Source organism: Hylobates moloch, unplaced genomic scaffold, assembly GCF_009828535.3.
Source record: "Hylobates moloch isolate HMO894 unplaced genomic scaffold, HMol_V3 SCAFFOLD_19, whole genome shotgun sequence".
Classification (NCBI taxonomy): Eukaryota; Metazoa; Chordata; class Mammalia; order Primates; family Hylobatidae; genus Hylobates; species Hylobates moloch.
In genome coordinates, this window is record NW_026652294.1 from 35156113 (window position 1) to 35170338 (window position 14226).

At 43.8% G+C, this 14226-nt stretch overlaps 1 protein-coding gene across 5 annotated transcripts in view; it reads right to left on the minus strand.

The window, feature by feature from the left end:
- ZZEF1 (zinc finger ZZ-type and EF-hand domain containing 1) overlaps positions 1 to 14226 on the minus strand; it is a 136898-nt gene that overhangs the window by 83467 nt on the left and 39205 nt on the right. For all 5 annotated transcript variants that reach the window (XR_009211131.1, XM_032138334.2, XM_032138333.2 and 2 more), the window contains exons 8-11: positions 13985 to 14163; positions 11674 to 11772; positions 5687 to 5778; positions 4900 to 5048 (exon numbers count right to left, since the gene is read on the minus strand). Coding sequence is in view for 4 of the 5 variants with exons in the window: in XM_032138334.2 (XP_031994225.1) it covers positions 4900 to 5048; positions 5687 to 5778; positions 11674 to 11772; positions 13985 to 14163 (519 nt within the window). In the remaining variant the exon portion in view is untranslated. The remainder of the gene's footprint in view (positions 1 to 4899; positions 5049 to 5686; positions 5779 to 11673; positions 11773 to 13984; positions 14164 to 14226) is intronic.

A 14226-nucleotide genomic window follows, 5' to 3' on the forward strand; every position in this document is an offset into this window, starting at 1 on the left:
TCTAAGTGGCATGTAACTTGTATCTGTAGCCTGTCAGTGAACAATTGAGAGCTGAGTATGGTACCTGGTACCCTGTGAGCACATGAGACAGTTGGTAGTATTGCCTTTCCACTGCTCAGTCTCCTTCTCTATGAACTGGGAACTACATCAGCCCCAAATATAATCTGGGAACTAAGGAGAAAGTTTGCTTCTCCAGATAATTGGCTCATCTGAAGAATGAGACAGAAAGTCGGGCATCGTGGATGAGACACTCAGGAATAAGGTCCAATGCAACAGCTGGCATGTACTTCTGGAAGATGCCAGAAAAGAGGCAGGCTTGGTTTTCTTTCCCTAGGTCTGGCTAACATGTTTATGACCAGCCTGAGGTTTGGGCCACTTGCAATAGCTAATGGGTAAACGTCTGAGGGTTTTCAGATCCTGGAGCTCCAAAAAACAAAAACCCCAGCCTTCATAGGCCTATGTATTCTTGTCTGTTTCTTAAGAAGTCCTTTCAGAAAAACATTCTGGCCTTGATGCTGAAGAGATACAACTGTATGCCACTTCTTTTTAAAAGCTGAATACTTAAATGCTACTCCCTTTTCAGGAATTAAATAACTAAGACGTGCCAGGCATGATGGCTCACGCCTGTAAGCACTTTAGGAGGTTGAGGCGGGTGGATCACTTGAGGTCAGGAGTTTTGAGACCAGCCTGGTAAACATGGTGAACCCCGTCTCTACTAAAAATACAAAAAATTAGCCAGGCGTGGTGGTGCACACCTATAATCTCACTACTCAGGAGGCTGAGGCAGGGGAATCACTTGAACCCGGGAGGCAGAGGTTGCAGTGAGCTGAGATCACGCCATTGCACTCCAGCCTGGGTGACAGAGCAAGACTCCATCTCAAAAAAATATAAAAATAAGGCCGGGCACGGTGGCTCACACCTGTAATCCCAGCACTTTGGGAGGCTGAGGCAGGCAGATCACCTGAGGTCAGGAATTCGACATCAGCCTGACCAACATGAAGAAACTCTGTCTCTACTAAAAATACAAAATTAGCCAGGCATGGTGGCGCATGCCTGTAATCCCAGCTACTCAGGAGGCTGAGGCAGGGGAATCGCTTGAACCCAGAAGGCGGAGGTTGCAGTGAACCAAGATTGCGCCACCACACTCCAGCCTGGGCAACAAGAGCAAAACTCCACCTCAAATATATATATATAAATAAATAAGAAGGAGAAAAAGAGCAGTTTTTTCAAGTAACATTCCTAAAACTTTATTCAGTCTGTGATACAGCTACCAAGCTGGCGACACATCAGTATTTTATATGGGTAAAACTACCAAAAGAGGGAATTATGGCAAGAAGACAATCCAAAGTAGGTTCTGTAACAGAGAGAAAACATGTCCCTTCTTTTTTTTTTTTTTTTGAGACGGAGTCTTGCTCTGTCGCCCAGGCTGGAGTGCAGTGGCACAATCTTGGCTCACTGCAACCTCCACCTCCCAGGTTCAAAAGATTCTCCTGCCTCAGCTTCCCAAGTAGCTGGGATTACAGGCGCCCGCCACCACACTTGGCTAATTTTTTTTCTATTTTTAGTATAGACGGGGTTTCACCACCTTGGCCAGGCTGGTTTCTGACCTCAAGTCCTGACCTCAAGTGATCCACCCACCTCGGCCTTCCAAAGTGCTAGGATTACAGGCGTGAGCCACAGTGCCCAGCAAAACGTCCCTTCTGAAGGTAAGTCTTTCTTGGCATAAACCTTTCATGACACAGTTAACCCTAATGGGAAACAGTATTCTCTTAACCCAAAACCATGTCAATGAGTTTCATCAATACCATAAGCTTGAAGATTTTTTAATCTACTCTTTGGGAGTTGTCAAGGAAACCTTCGAGATACAGAAAGCTGGCAGGGTGTCAGAGAACAGAGAGAAGCAATCGTGTTCCCTACTCTGCACTACACAGTAGGCAAGATGGAAGAGAGTTGAGTACTAGTCCTCTTACGTAGGCACAGCACCAACTGCTGACCCTGGAGCATGCTGACTGACCAACGCCTGACCAGGAGGACATGACCAAAAAAAAGACAAAAAGAAAATGCATGCACATTAATATTTTGATTTCCAAACTGGAGAGGGACTGGTGAATATGTAGGCCAACAAAATCAGGATTTAAGAGTCATTCAGGCTGGAATCAGGAGCTAAAACCATTAAGGTAGTGGTGAATAGGCCTGTATTTAGGTTAAAAAAAAATCATCCTGTATAAGATGTAAAAGACCTTGTTTAACAGCAGGTTTAGGGGAACTGACCTATTTTAATTTGTCCCAAGAGTAGGACATAGCTGCTTAAAACCCAGTATCATCTCTAGCTATTATTTAAAAAGAAAAGCTGTGTTTAAAAAGGCATACACGTGTAACGGAAGGGAGATTTTAGGAGTGAAGGACATTTGTTCAAATTCATTAGAGGGCTGAAATGAAGACCACTGAAGAGACATTACAAATGTGGATTTCGACTGAACAAATTCTGATTACTGAAGTGCCTGATACGTGGTGAGTTTTCCATCAACAGTATTGTAGAGAGGCTGATCGAATCTTTGTCAGGAATGCTGCTAAAGGAATTGCAGCAAGAAGAGCGAATTATTCTAGATCCTTACGATTTCAAGTATGGTCCACAGACAGGTAACACCAGAATCACCCGAGAGCCTGTTAGGAATCAGTCTCAGACCCCATCCAGAGCACTTGAATCAGAATGTGCATTTTCACAAATTCCCTGGCTGATGTGTATGCACACTGAAGCTCAAGTAGTACTGCAATGGATGGTATTGAAAGGCTTCTATTAACACCATCAATCCACTACCCATGAAATAATGTAGGCAAGTTCAGGGTTTCAGCTCCTTGAGTTTTTTTTTTTTTCTTGTCTTAGCTTCTTGAATTTTAACTCACTAGTAACAATAAGGGAGGCAACCTTCTCCAAGGGGGCACCAGTGGCTACATCTGACAGATCCACTTTCAGACTTTACCTTCTGACTTCTGGGTAACATCTGACACCACTGCCCATTCCCTCAAACATTATTTTCCCTTGGCTTCATGAGGACACAGCTTTCCTTCATGAGGCCCTGGCTTTCCTGCTGCTTGTCTGGCTGAGTTTTCCTTGTTGCCCCTTAAAGCCTGGTATGTCTCATGTTGACCTAAGTTCTCTTCTCTTCCCAGTTCACACATTCTTGCAGAATGATCTCTTCCATTTCTACATTTTATTTATTTATTTATTTATTTATTTTTGAGGCAGGATCTCACTCTGTCACCCAGGCAGGAGTGCAGTGGCGTGAAGATAGTTCACTGCAGCCTCAACCTCCAGGGCGCAAGGGATCCTCCCGCCTCAGCCTTCCAAGTAGCTGGGACTACAGGCATGCGATACCATGGCCAGCTAATTTTTATGTTTTTTTTTTTAGAGACGGGGGTCTATGTGAGACCCAGGCTGGTCTCAATCCCCTGGGCTCAAAATCCACCTACCTTGGCCTACTAAAATGCTGGGATTACATGCATGAGCCACTGCACTTGGCCTATTTCTACATTTTAAATTATCATTTAAATGCCTCTCATATCTGTACCTTCAGCACAAACTTCTCTTCCTGGCTCCTGACCTGTTTATCCATTGGCTACCAAACACCTCAAAGGTTTCTCAGAACTTCAAATTCAACAGAACAAAATCTGAGCTCATCATCTTCCCCACAAACCTGTTCTTCCCCAGGGTAAGAAAGGCACTACCAATTTCCCCACCTGCTCAAGCCAAAAGCCAGGATTCACTGCCGATGAAGCTTTTTTCCCTCTCCTGCTCCACATTCAGTCAATCACCAGGTCCTGTCGCTTCTCTCTCCTAGTGGTCTCTTGGTCCACATCTCTCCACTGATGCTGCTGCTCCAGCAGGGGTCACCCACTGGCTTCCTAGGCAGTAAGTGACAACCTCCTCCCAACCCAGCTGCCTCCAGACTTGCCCTCCTCCAGTCCATACTACACACAACATGATCCTGAGCAGTGCTTCTACAACACGCATTTGAGCCCCTCGCTTCTGGAAATGCCTCAACACATTCCCCCACCCTTTCCCCTCACATGATGCTTTAAGGATACTGTCTAAACCCTGAAACAGAGACAAAGCCCTGAATGCCCTGCCCTTTCCCAGCTCTCCAGCTGCATCTCTCACCACCCTCCCTCTGAGTATCCCTCAAAAATGTGGGACCTGCCCGTTCCTTCAATGTGCCATGCTTCACCTCTGGGCCCATGAAGCTGTCCTCTCTGCTTAGGAAATTCTCCTTCTAGTGGCCGATCAACTCCAACTCATCCTTCATAAACAGCATAACAACACTTGCTCCAGAAAGATGTCTCTGATCAGGAGGGCTGCTCTGCCCTGTGTCCCCACAGCGCCCTTTCTCCCCTACAGAACATTCATAACACTGTTGATACTTCAAGTTTTCTTACCTGTCTTCTGAGCTGAACAGTAAGCCATATAAAGCAAGAACTGAGCCAATTTCCTCATTACGGTATCTTCAGCACCTAGCATCAGGCCTGGCACATAGTAGGTACTTAATAAATATTTTTGTTAAAAGCAGGAATGGGAGAAGGGAGTTTGTGGCAACAGCTGAAGACCACAGGCTGTCCACAATTCAGGCACAGATAGATCATTACCCAGCCATTGTGAAGATGTGTGCCTCTGGTCACAAAGGGGACTGAGTAACATGCTATGAACAAATTAACACACACATCTTCAGATATGCTGCTAGAAAGCAATGAAAGCTTATGGCCACTGAGATGGATTAGCGACAACTTTTCTATAAAGACAAGGAAGCATAGTTCACCAGTGAGCATGAATGCATTCTTATTAACTATAAAGATTTTTGTTCTGTAGATCTTTGTTCTACAAAGATTTTTTTTTTACCTTCTTACCTGCTTTTTACAAATTGCCTGAGCTCCTGAAGCTTCCATTTGTCATATTTTTCAAACCTTTTGAAGTGTTCTTCTGCACAAAACTTATCAGAAGATGAGTTATAGGCAAATACCAACCCACACTGGGCACCAATGCCACCACGTCGAACCTGGAAACAGAGATTAGGATGAAGTCTATCAAAGGGGCAAAAGTTCTGTGGCCATTTTGTTTCCAGAATGGTTAAATTCAAACAGGTTAAAACAAAACGAGACCAATGAACAATATTTCAAATATATTAAGCCCTGAAAAAATAAGAAAGCTGTTTCCCAAGAAATGTTCCTTAACTTTCTCAATCCTTGTATTCTCACCATTTCAAAGACTTTACAATCTGTTCATCTTTCTGTCCTTGCCCTCTGCTACAGGCCTGACACAGAGTAAATAATCATTAAATGTTCAATGAAAAACCAATGACACGGTCAGCCATAGGTCTGACTGACTTAAAAAAAAAAAAAAAGCAAAACACCAATGACGTGGACTTCTGAAATGTAATAAAAGGTAATATTCAATAATAACCTAATTGTACATGGAAAAATAACTAAAACAGTGTAACTGGATTGTTTATAACACAAAGACTAAATGCCTGAGGGGATGGATAGCTCATCCTCATTCTCTGTATGATAATTTCACATTGCATGCCTGTATCAAAACATCTCATGTACCCCACAAATAAATATACCTATTATGTACCCACAAAAATTAAAAACAAAAGTAGTAACATTGCTTAAAGAAGGTAGCACGAGAAATTACCATAATTCTTATCTGTGTAACTTGGAAGGCAGATTCAGTTCCGGTAGAAAAAATAGTGCTGGCTCTGGTTTTTCCAGTCTCTGTAAGAAAACCTGAAAAAAGGAAAAACTCAAGTTAGGGAACTCACCCATTTTTATAGCCCTAAGAACTAAGATCAACAAAAACAAACCATATCCTTTGAGGTATGGGGGGTAACTGGTCTGATATCTTCATGAAAATTAGAGAAAAATTTCCTCTTTGGACAGAGGCAACCCCAATGATAAACCCCAAGGTAAGCAGAGAACTGAGCAGGTTCGACTTTCTCAGGGCACAATCCCCTCCACCTCACAGGGAGCCCTGCTCTGAGGTAACAATAAGAAAACAAATGTTTAGGCCGGGCGTGGTGGCTCATGCCTGTAATCCCAGCACTTTGGGAGGCCGAGGCGGGTGGATCACGAGGTCAGGAGATCGAGACCATCCTGGCTAACAAGGTGAAACCCCATCCTCCACTAAAAATACAAAATATTAGCTGGGCGTGGTGGTGGGCGCCTGTAGTCCCAGCTACTTGGGAGGCTGAGGCAGGAGAATGGCGTGAACCTGGGAGGCGGAGCTTGGAGATTGTGCCACTGCACTCCAGCCTGGGCAACAGAGTGAGGCTCCGTCTCCAAAAAAAAAAAAAAAGAAAAAGAAAAAGAAAATAAATGTTTATAAAACATTTAAGCCAAAGCGACAAAAGACTGGACAATCAATCGTCTTCCTGAGCCACACTGACAACCATGGCTGACGGCTGGCTGGGCTGATAAAGCCTACTGGCTTAGTGGCTGAGAAAAGGATCAGTGAGCTTCTACAACACTTTGTCAGGAAAGTTTATGAAAGGCTTTGAAATGGAAAAAAAAAAAAAAAAAAAAAAAAGAATCACAGGGTGTCCTAGCCACCATGCTCTTTGGATCGTCTCTGTCTTTTATGGTCTCTAAGCTATTTTACAATTCTACAAGTTGCAGAACACTGGTAGTGATGCGTATGATTCTTGTCCACAGAACATTGTGTTCTATGGAAATGTTGCTGATTATTCCTTATGGATACTGATCAATATTCTACTTATTTGTAAATTAATTTTAGCATTCCTATTAGTCTATATGTATTTTATGAATTCTCCTTAGAACTGTTTCTAACATCTTACTGGTTCCCTCATTAATGAATGAGCTAAATAAAAAGCCTGAGCCAGGCGCAGTAGCTCACGCCTGTAATCCCAGCACTTTGGGAGGCTGAGGCCAGTGGATCACTTGAGCCCAGGAGTTCAAAACCAGCCTGGGCAGCATGGTGAGACCCCATTTCTACCAAAAAAAAAAAAAAAAATCAAGGCGGGTGTGGTGGCTCACGCCTATAATCCCAGCACTTTGGGAGGCCGAGGCAGGCAGTTCACTTGAGGACAGGAGTTCAAGACCAGCCTGGCCAACATGGTAAAAACCCTATCTTTACTAAAAACACAAAATTTGCTGGGCGTGGTGGTACACACCTGTAATCCCAGCTACTCAGGAGGATGAGACAGAAGAATTGCTTGAACCTGGGAGGCAGAGGTTGCAGTAAGCCGAGATCGCACCATTGCACTCCAGCCAGCTTGGGTGACAGAGTGAGACTCCATCTTAAAAAAAAAAAAATCAGCTGGGCACGATGGTGCACACCTGCAATCCTAGCTACCTGGGAGGCCAGGGTGGGAGGATTGCTTGAGCCTGGGAGGTGGAGGTTGCAGTGAGCTATCATCACAGCACTACACTCCAGTCTGGGCAGTAGAATGAGACCCTGTCTCAAATGAATGAATGAATAAATAAACAAATTAAAGTAAATAAATTAAAAGTATGAATGTGTTCACTTATATCTGTATGACAGTCACTATTTTCCTTTTTTGATTGTTGGTAATTATCCTTTAATGACTCATGAAAAAGTCTTCTGCTAGACCCAAGGTTGCCTTTCTCTTTCAAACTTCTGTAAATGATATAACTCAGCATTAAATAAGCTTTTTTTTCTGGGACTCTGAATTGTTCTCAACAACTCTGCCTATCAAAATTACAAGACTAAAACCAATTTCATGCTTCCTATTTCATTACATGGAGTTCAAGAAAACAAAAATTCATAAAGACAATGTGCAAAATGTGTCACCAAAACTAAGAAAATTAAATCCGAAGGAACCTTTTCTAATTCATACAGAAGCTCTATGATCTAGTTCTATGAAAGAGCAATTCTACAGGCAATTTTAAGAATCCATATTACCAAAAATTCACACAACTCCACTAACAGTAATACTAAAAACTACACCAATTATTGAACTGTCACCTTTTCCCAGAGGCCTGGATGTCTCTATTTAAAAGAAATCTATGTAAACCCTAAAGTATTGCCGGGCGCGGTGGCTCAAGCCTGTAATCCCAGCACTTTGGGAGGCCGAGGCGGGCGGATCATGAGGTCAGGAGATCGAGACCATCCTGGCTAACACGGTGAAACCCCATCTCTACTAAAAATACAAAAAATTAGCCGGGCGTGTTGGCAGGCGCCTGTAGTCCCAGCTACTCGGGAGGCTGAGGCAGCAGAATGGCGTGAACCCGGGAGGCGGAGCTTGCAGTGAGCCGAGATCGCGCCACTGCACTCCAGCCTGGGGGAAAGAGCAAGACTCCGTCTCAAAAAAAAAAAAAAAAAAAAACCCTAAAGTATTGTCTAAAAGTTAAGTGATAAATCAGCAATTTTAATTAGTCTCAATGTAGTGGCAGAAGAAATAATTTAAGTCAACAGAATCAGATAGACTCTTTTAAAATAACACTGCCACCAAATATGCAATGACATTTTTTCAGAAAGGCAAAACAAAAACAAAACCTTAAAAAAATAAATAAAACTTCTGTGCTTCCTTTTCTTGGTTAAGAAACCAGCTCATGTGTTTTTTTTTTTTTTCATTTTTCACTTTTGTGTTTTAGACACAGGGTCTCGCTCTGCTGCCCAGGCTGGAGTGCAGTGGTGCAATCATAACTCGCTACGGCCTTAAACTCCTGGGTTGTAACAATCCTCCTGCCTCAGCCTAAGCAGGCCCACAGGAAAACACCACCATGCCCAGCTAATTTTTTTTTTATTTTTTGTAGTGACTGAGTCTCACTATGTTACCCAGGCTGGTCTCAAACTGTTGGCCTCAGGCAATCCTCCCACCTCTGCCTCCCAAAGTGTCGGGGTTACAGGCATGAGCCACTGTGTCCAGCCTAGCTCACAGATTTGACTGTGATTTTTTTTTTTTTTTTGAGACAGAGTTTTGCTCTTGTCACCCAGATGGGAGTGCAATGGTGCAATCTCACCTCCCACATTCAAGCAATTCTCCTGCCTCAGCCTCCCGAGTAGCTGGGACTACAAGTGTCCGCCACCATGCCTGGCTGATTTTTGTACTGTTAGTAGAGATGGGGTTTCACCATGTTGGCCAGGCTGGTCTCGAACTCCTGACCTCAGGTGATCTGCCTGCTTCGGCCTCCAAAATTGCTGGGATTACAGGTGTGAGCCACTGCACCCGGCTGAACTGTGATATTTTAAATCTACAAGTTTTGACACCTTGCCCTCCACTTGCCAAATTTATTCTTTTTAGATAACAGGGAAAAAAAAAATAACCAATCAGATTTAAAGGATTTACTAAATCTACCACTTCTGTTCCTATCAGTAGCACCCAGTATTCCTTTAAAATACCAGATCAAGTGACAGTGGTGACTGCCAGGAATGTTAGCCCCCTGAAGTATCAGCGTTTGAGTTCTCTGGGCATTCTGTGGGCCCTGCTGTGACACTTGTCCAAAAGTGGTACTTCCCCACAGTTGGAGAATCAGACGTGTACCCATGAGAAGAGCTTTTACTCTGATAAGGGGAAGAAATAATCACCCCCAAACCCAACAGTTCTGGCCATGAGTACTTTCCTCTTGTCTGTCCCTTAAGGGTTACTTTTTGCAGTGCAGCAAGAAAGACAGACATCAACCCTGAATTACAAGCAATAGATAGTGATGGCTGAAGGGAGTGAGCTGGAGGAACCCAGTGCTCCCCACACCCATTCACATCCCACCCTTGTGCTTCTCAGGCACATGGCAAAAATAACAAATCCACAAACTAAGCTACATTTTTAAAATCCACTCAATCTAAGGAGGGGAAAAAGCAGGAAGGAGAACTAGGTAGGTAAAAGACACAGGGAAAATAACAAAATATTCAAATCAGACCAGGCACAAGAGCTGGCAAAATCTACTACCAGGAGAAATGCCCGTGAACAGTGTTAAAAATCCACATCCAGCTGGGCGCGGTGGCTCACGAGGTCAGGAGGTCGAGACCATCCCAGCTAACATGGTGAAACCCCCATCTCTACTAAAAATACAAGAAATTAGCCGGGCATGGTGGTGGGCACCTGTAGTCTCAGCTACTCGGAAGGCTGAGGCAGGAGAATGGCTTGAACCCGGGAGGCAGAGGTTACAGTGAGCCAAGATCACGCCACTGCACTCCAGCCTGGGCGACAGAGTGAGACTTCGTCTCAAAAAAAATAAAAATAAAGAAATAAAAAATCCACTTCCTCACATGCACCAGGAACAAAAATTCCAAATCTTCAGCAAGTGAAGCAAAAATGCAGAGGGCCTTTGGCAGGGTGGTCTTGGCTTTCTTGGGTGAGGGGAAGGAAAAGGGACAAGGAGCTAACACCACCTCCTCCCAGCCCCACCCACTTTGGATGGCAGGAGCCTCACGGCCGGCCATGGCCTTCAGTGTGGCTGGAGATGGATGCAGTAAAGAAAACGTGTCTGCAGAAGCTGATCTGCTCAGGGAAGACCATAGGGAAACAATTTGGTTTAAGCATCTACTGCTGAAGAGGAGCCCTGAGGAGAGGAGGTGCAGCTGGGAAACTCATGTTCTCCTAGGGTCTGGACTCCACCAGTGCTGAGAATGAATACGGGAAACAGGACAGAGAAGAGGCAACCACTGAGAATATACGAGGACTCATTGCTGAAAGGAAAGCCAAGGAGAACCAGACACAAAGAGCAAGGCTAGTCCCTTTCAATGTCTGTTCATTGCTGGAACATTCCACTTTCTCTAGTGAATCAGCAAGATTCAAATCAGTCCAGTGAGGAAAAAAGGGACACAGAGGACAATAACAAGGCGGCCAACAAGACGAATGAGAGCGACTCACAAACACCTTATCACGAGATAAGGAAAGAGCCTCCAGCAAAGCTGAAAAGCACATCAGCAATTATTATGTTGACACTAGGAAAAGAGTGAGGCTTCCTCTAGACACGCAAATACTAGATCAGCTGTATCTGGAAGTACCCTTCTTTATTTTGTTTTGTTTTTTTGAAACAGAGTCTCGCTCTGTCACCCAGGCTGGAAGGCAGTGGCGGGATCTCAGTTCACTGCAACCTCTACCTCCCAGGTTCAAGTGATTCTCATGCCTCAGCCTTCCATGTAGCTGGAATTACGGTGCCCTGCCACCACAACAGCTAATTTTTGTAATTTTTATTAGAGATGGGGTTTCACCATGTTGGCCAGGCTTGTCTTGAACTCCTGGCCTCAGGTGATCCTCCCGCCTCGGACTCCCAAAGCACTGGGATTACAGGTGTGAGCCACCGCACCCGGCCTGGAAATACCCTTCTTAAACTATGTTTTCAGTCAGTAGTAAAGTGCTATTTATCCACTGAGTTTCCTGCTACCTGAAGATAACACAATGGAAAGACAATTGGAACTGAAAAAATAATTTAAAAAATAGTAACTTTTTATATTCCAAGAGAAAAAATCCTTGCTTTTCAAAACCTCAGGCTCTCAAATACTTCTAAGTTGTTATAGGTCATTGACACCTAGACAGATTACAACTAAACCACACAAATTGTTCAGGAACCACTGCCAACTCAGAAACAACCTAAAGTTGAAGACTGCACGCCTCAAACATTTCAAAGCCCGGAGTGTGCTTTCACACAGCTGACTCCTGTCTACTGAGCACACTAGAAACAGACAGACCCACCACTCACCATCCCTTGTCCACGGTTCAACAAGGAGGTTTTCGGGTCCAGACTTATCTTCTTTTCCTTTGACATCACATGCCTGAAGAGTCAACTGGAGAGGTTTACCTGACCAAAGAAAAGAAGAGCAAGCTGTAAGCCAAAATAATGAAGAACTGGAAACCAGCACGCCTATCTGTGGAAATAGAGTCCTGTGGCTACCCAGACTGCTAAATAAAAATCTCCCTGTTTAAAAGCTGAAATAGAGCAGTGATATTAGACAAAAGTTGGCATCATCCCTTTGTGCTTTCCTGAAAAAGACAAAGTACAGCTATGTCCCTGAGTGATTCCAAGGATAGCTTTCTAGAACAATTCATTGTTCTGAAAAAAGGACATTATAAGATATAGGTCGATAACACAGATTGAACATATTTGGGGGGGTGATTCCTAAGATACTGTTTTGGAGCCAATAGTTAACTTTATTACAATTGCATTTAAATATAAAATATTTTAGGTCTCGTTTCTTTAAATCATCTCTTCAGGCAAAATTTCTGTTTCAAGAATTAGAAAAACCAACTTTTTCAGAACACTTGGCTTTGGCAAAAAAACATATATTTATATATACATATAAATCAACTTTTGCTATGATGATCTGAAAATGTTTTCCTTTTAATAATATAATGAACACCTGTTCACCTATGATATAACCTAGAACTAGAACATTACCCCATTCCTCCCTATCCACTGCTCCCTGCCCGAACAACCATTAATCTAAATTCTATCCAGCTTCCAGACACTACCTACTATCCCTTCTATCCAGCCATGGCTGCTCTGCGCTGTTCACCAGTGCTACCCCCAACCACCCAAGAAAATAACCTTTTAAAATTTAAGGAGGAAACTAGATTTACAGGACATCAATTGTCTAACTTAAAAATTTAAACAGGCAAGAGGAAAAAAAAATTAAACAGGCTGGGCGTTGTGACTCATGCCTGTAAATCCCAGCACTTTGGGAGGCTGAGGTGGGAGGATTGCTTCAGTCCAGGAGTTTGAGACCAGCCTGGTCAACATGGGGAGAGCTCATTTCTAAAAAAAAAAATTTTTGTAATTAGCCAGGTGTGGTGGCCCATGCCTATAGTCCCAGCTAGTCAGGAGGCTGAGGCGAGAGGATCACTTGAACCTGGGAGGTGGAGGTTGCAGTGGGCTGAGATTATGCCACTGCACTCCAACCTGGGCAACAGAGCAGGACTCCGTCTCAAAATAAATAAATAAATAAAAATAAAAATAAACATAAACATAAAAAGAAGCCATTAAGTCAGTCATATTAAGACAAAGGTAGAAATGTCATGGCAGAGGCCAGGTGTGGTGGCTCACGCCTGTAGTCCCAGGATTTTAAGAGGCCAGGGTGGGAGGACTGCTTCAGCCTAGGAGTTCAAGACCAGCTTTGGCAACATGGTGAGACCCAATCTCTACAAAAAATTTTAAAAAATTAACCAGATATGCTGGCATGCACCTGTGGTCCCAGGTACTCGGGAGAGTGATGCAGGAGGATCACTTGAGCCTGGGACGTCAAGACTGCAGTGAGCTGTGATCATGCCACTGCACTCCAGTCTGTGCAACACAGCAAGACACTCTCTCTCAAAATAAATAAATAAATAAATAAAATGGTAGAAATATCCCAATACCGTATATTGTGGGGTCCAGGAAGGCTGCACTCACCAAGAGGAAGTGCTGCACTGCAGTCTTTTAAGAGTTAACTTTATGGGCTCCTGTGTTGAGAAGGATTGTAAGTATAAGGCCCCATCCTGGGTTAGTAGAAAAGTGCTCATATGAATTACTGCTAGGCCCAAGAGGGGGAAGCAGTGGCAGACAGGTGTCCAAATCCTTCAGAGCAGCTATCACGGGAATGCAGAGGGATGCACTCTAAGACAAAGATCCCTTTGCACCGTATCTTGGCTAGCTTCCTCCCTCCAACAGGCAAGAACTACTCCAACCCTCTTAGCCTACACAATGAGACACTTTGGTACTTCACCAAAGATGGCTGTGTTCAAATGGCCACCAGACCTGAGTAATTTTGCAAGCAGATCGTGGGAGTACAGCCTTGTGGACACTCAAGTGTCCTCTTCTGGTGATACCGCCATCACATAAATGAACCAAAATCCCCCCTCTCCCTGCCAATCCTAGTAAGGTCTGATACTCAAAGGACACGTTCATCCAGGAATCATGGTGTAACTATAACAACCCAAAAAGATGAGAAGATACCAGGAGGTCACATGGCAAAGAATGGCTTTATGATTTGTCCACTGTTGACATTTCTATCACCCCCATGTTTTACCATATTTACCATATTTGAGGAGCAGGTTCTGTCTGACTGATGCCATGGACAAGATGAGGGATGAGGCATCATACTGTGTGTCCAGATGGCCAGTGATGGTGCATAGAGAGCTCATCACTTTGGCAACACTTCCTCTTGCGAGAGCAAAAGCCAGAAGAGTCAGTTCTACCTCTGGGGTAGAACAGCAGCTATAAGCAAAGAGCAAAAACTTTTCACTTCTTAAAAACATGAAAAAATCCAGGTAGCTCAAA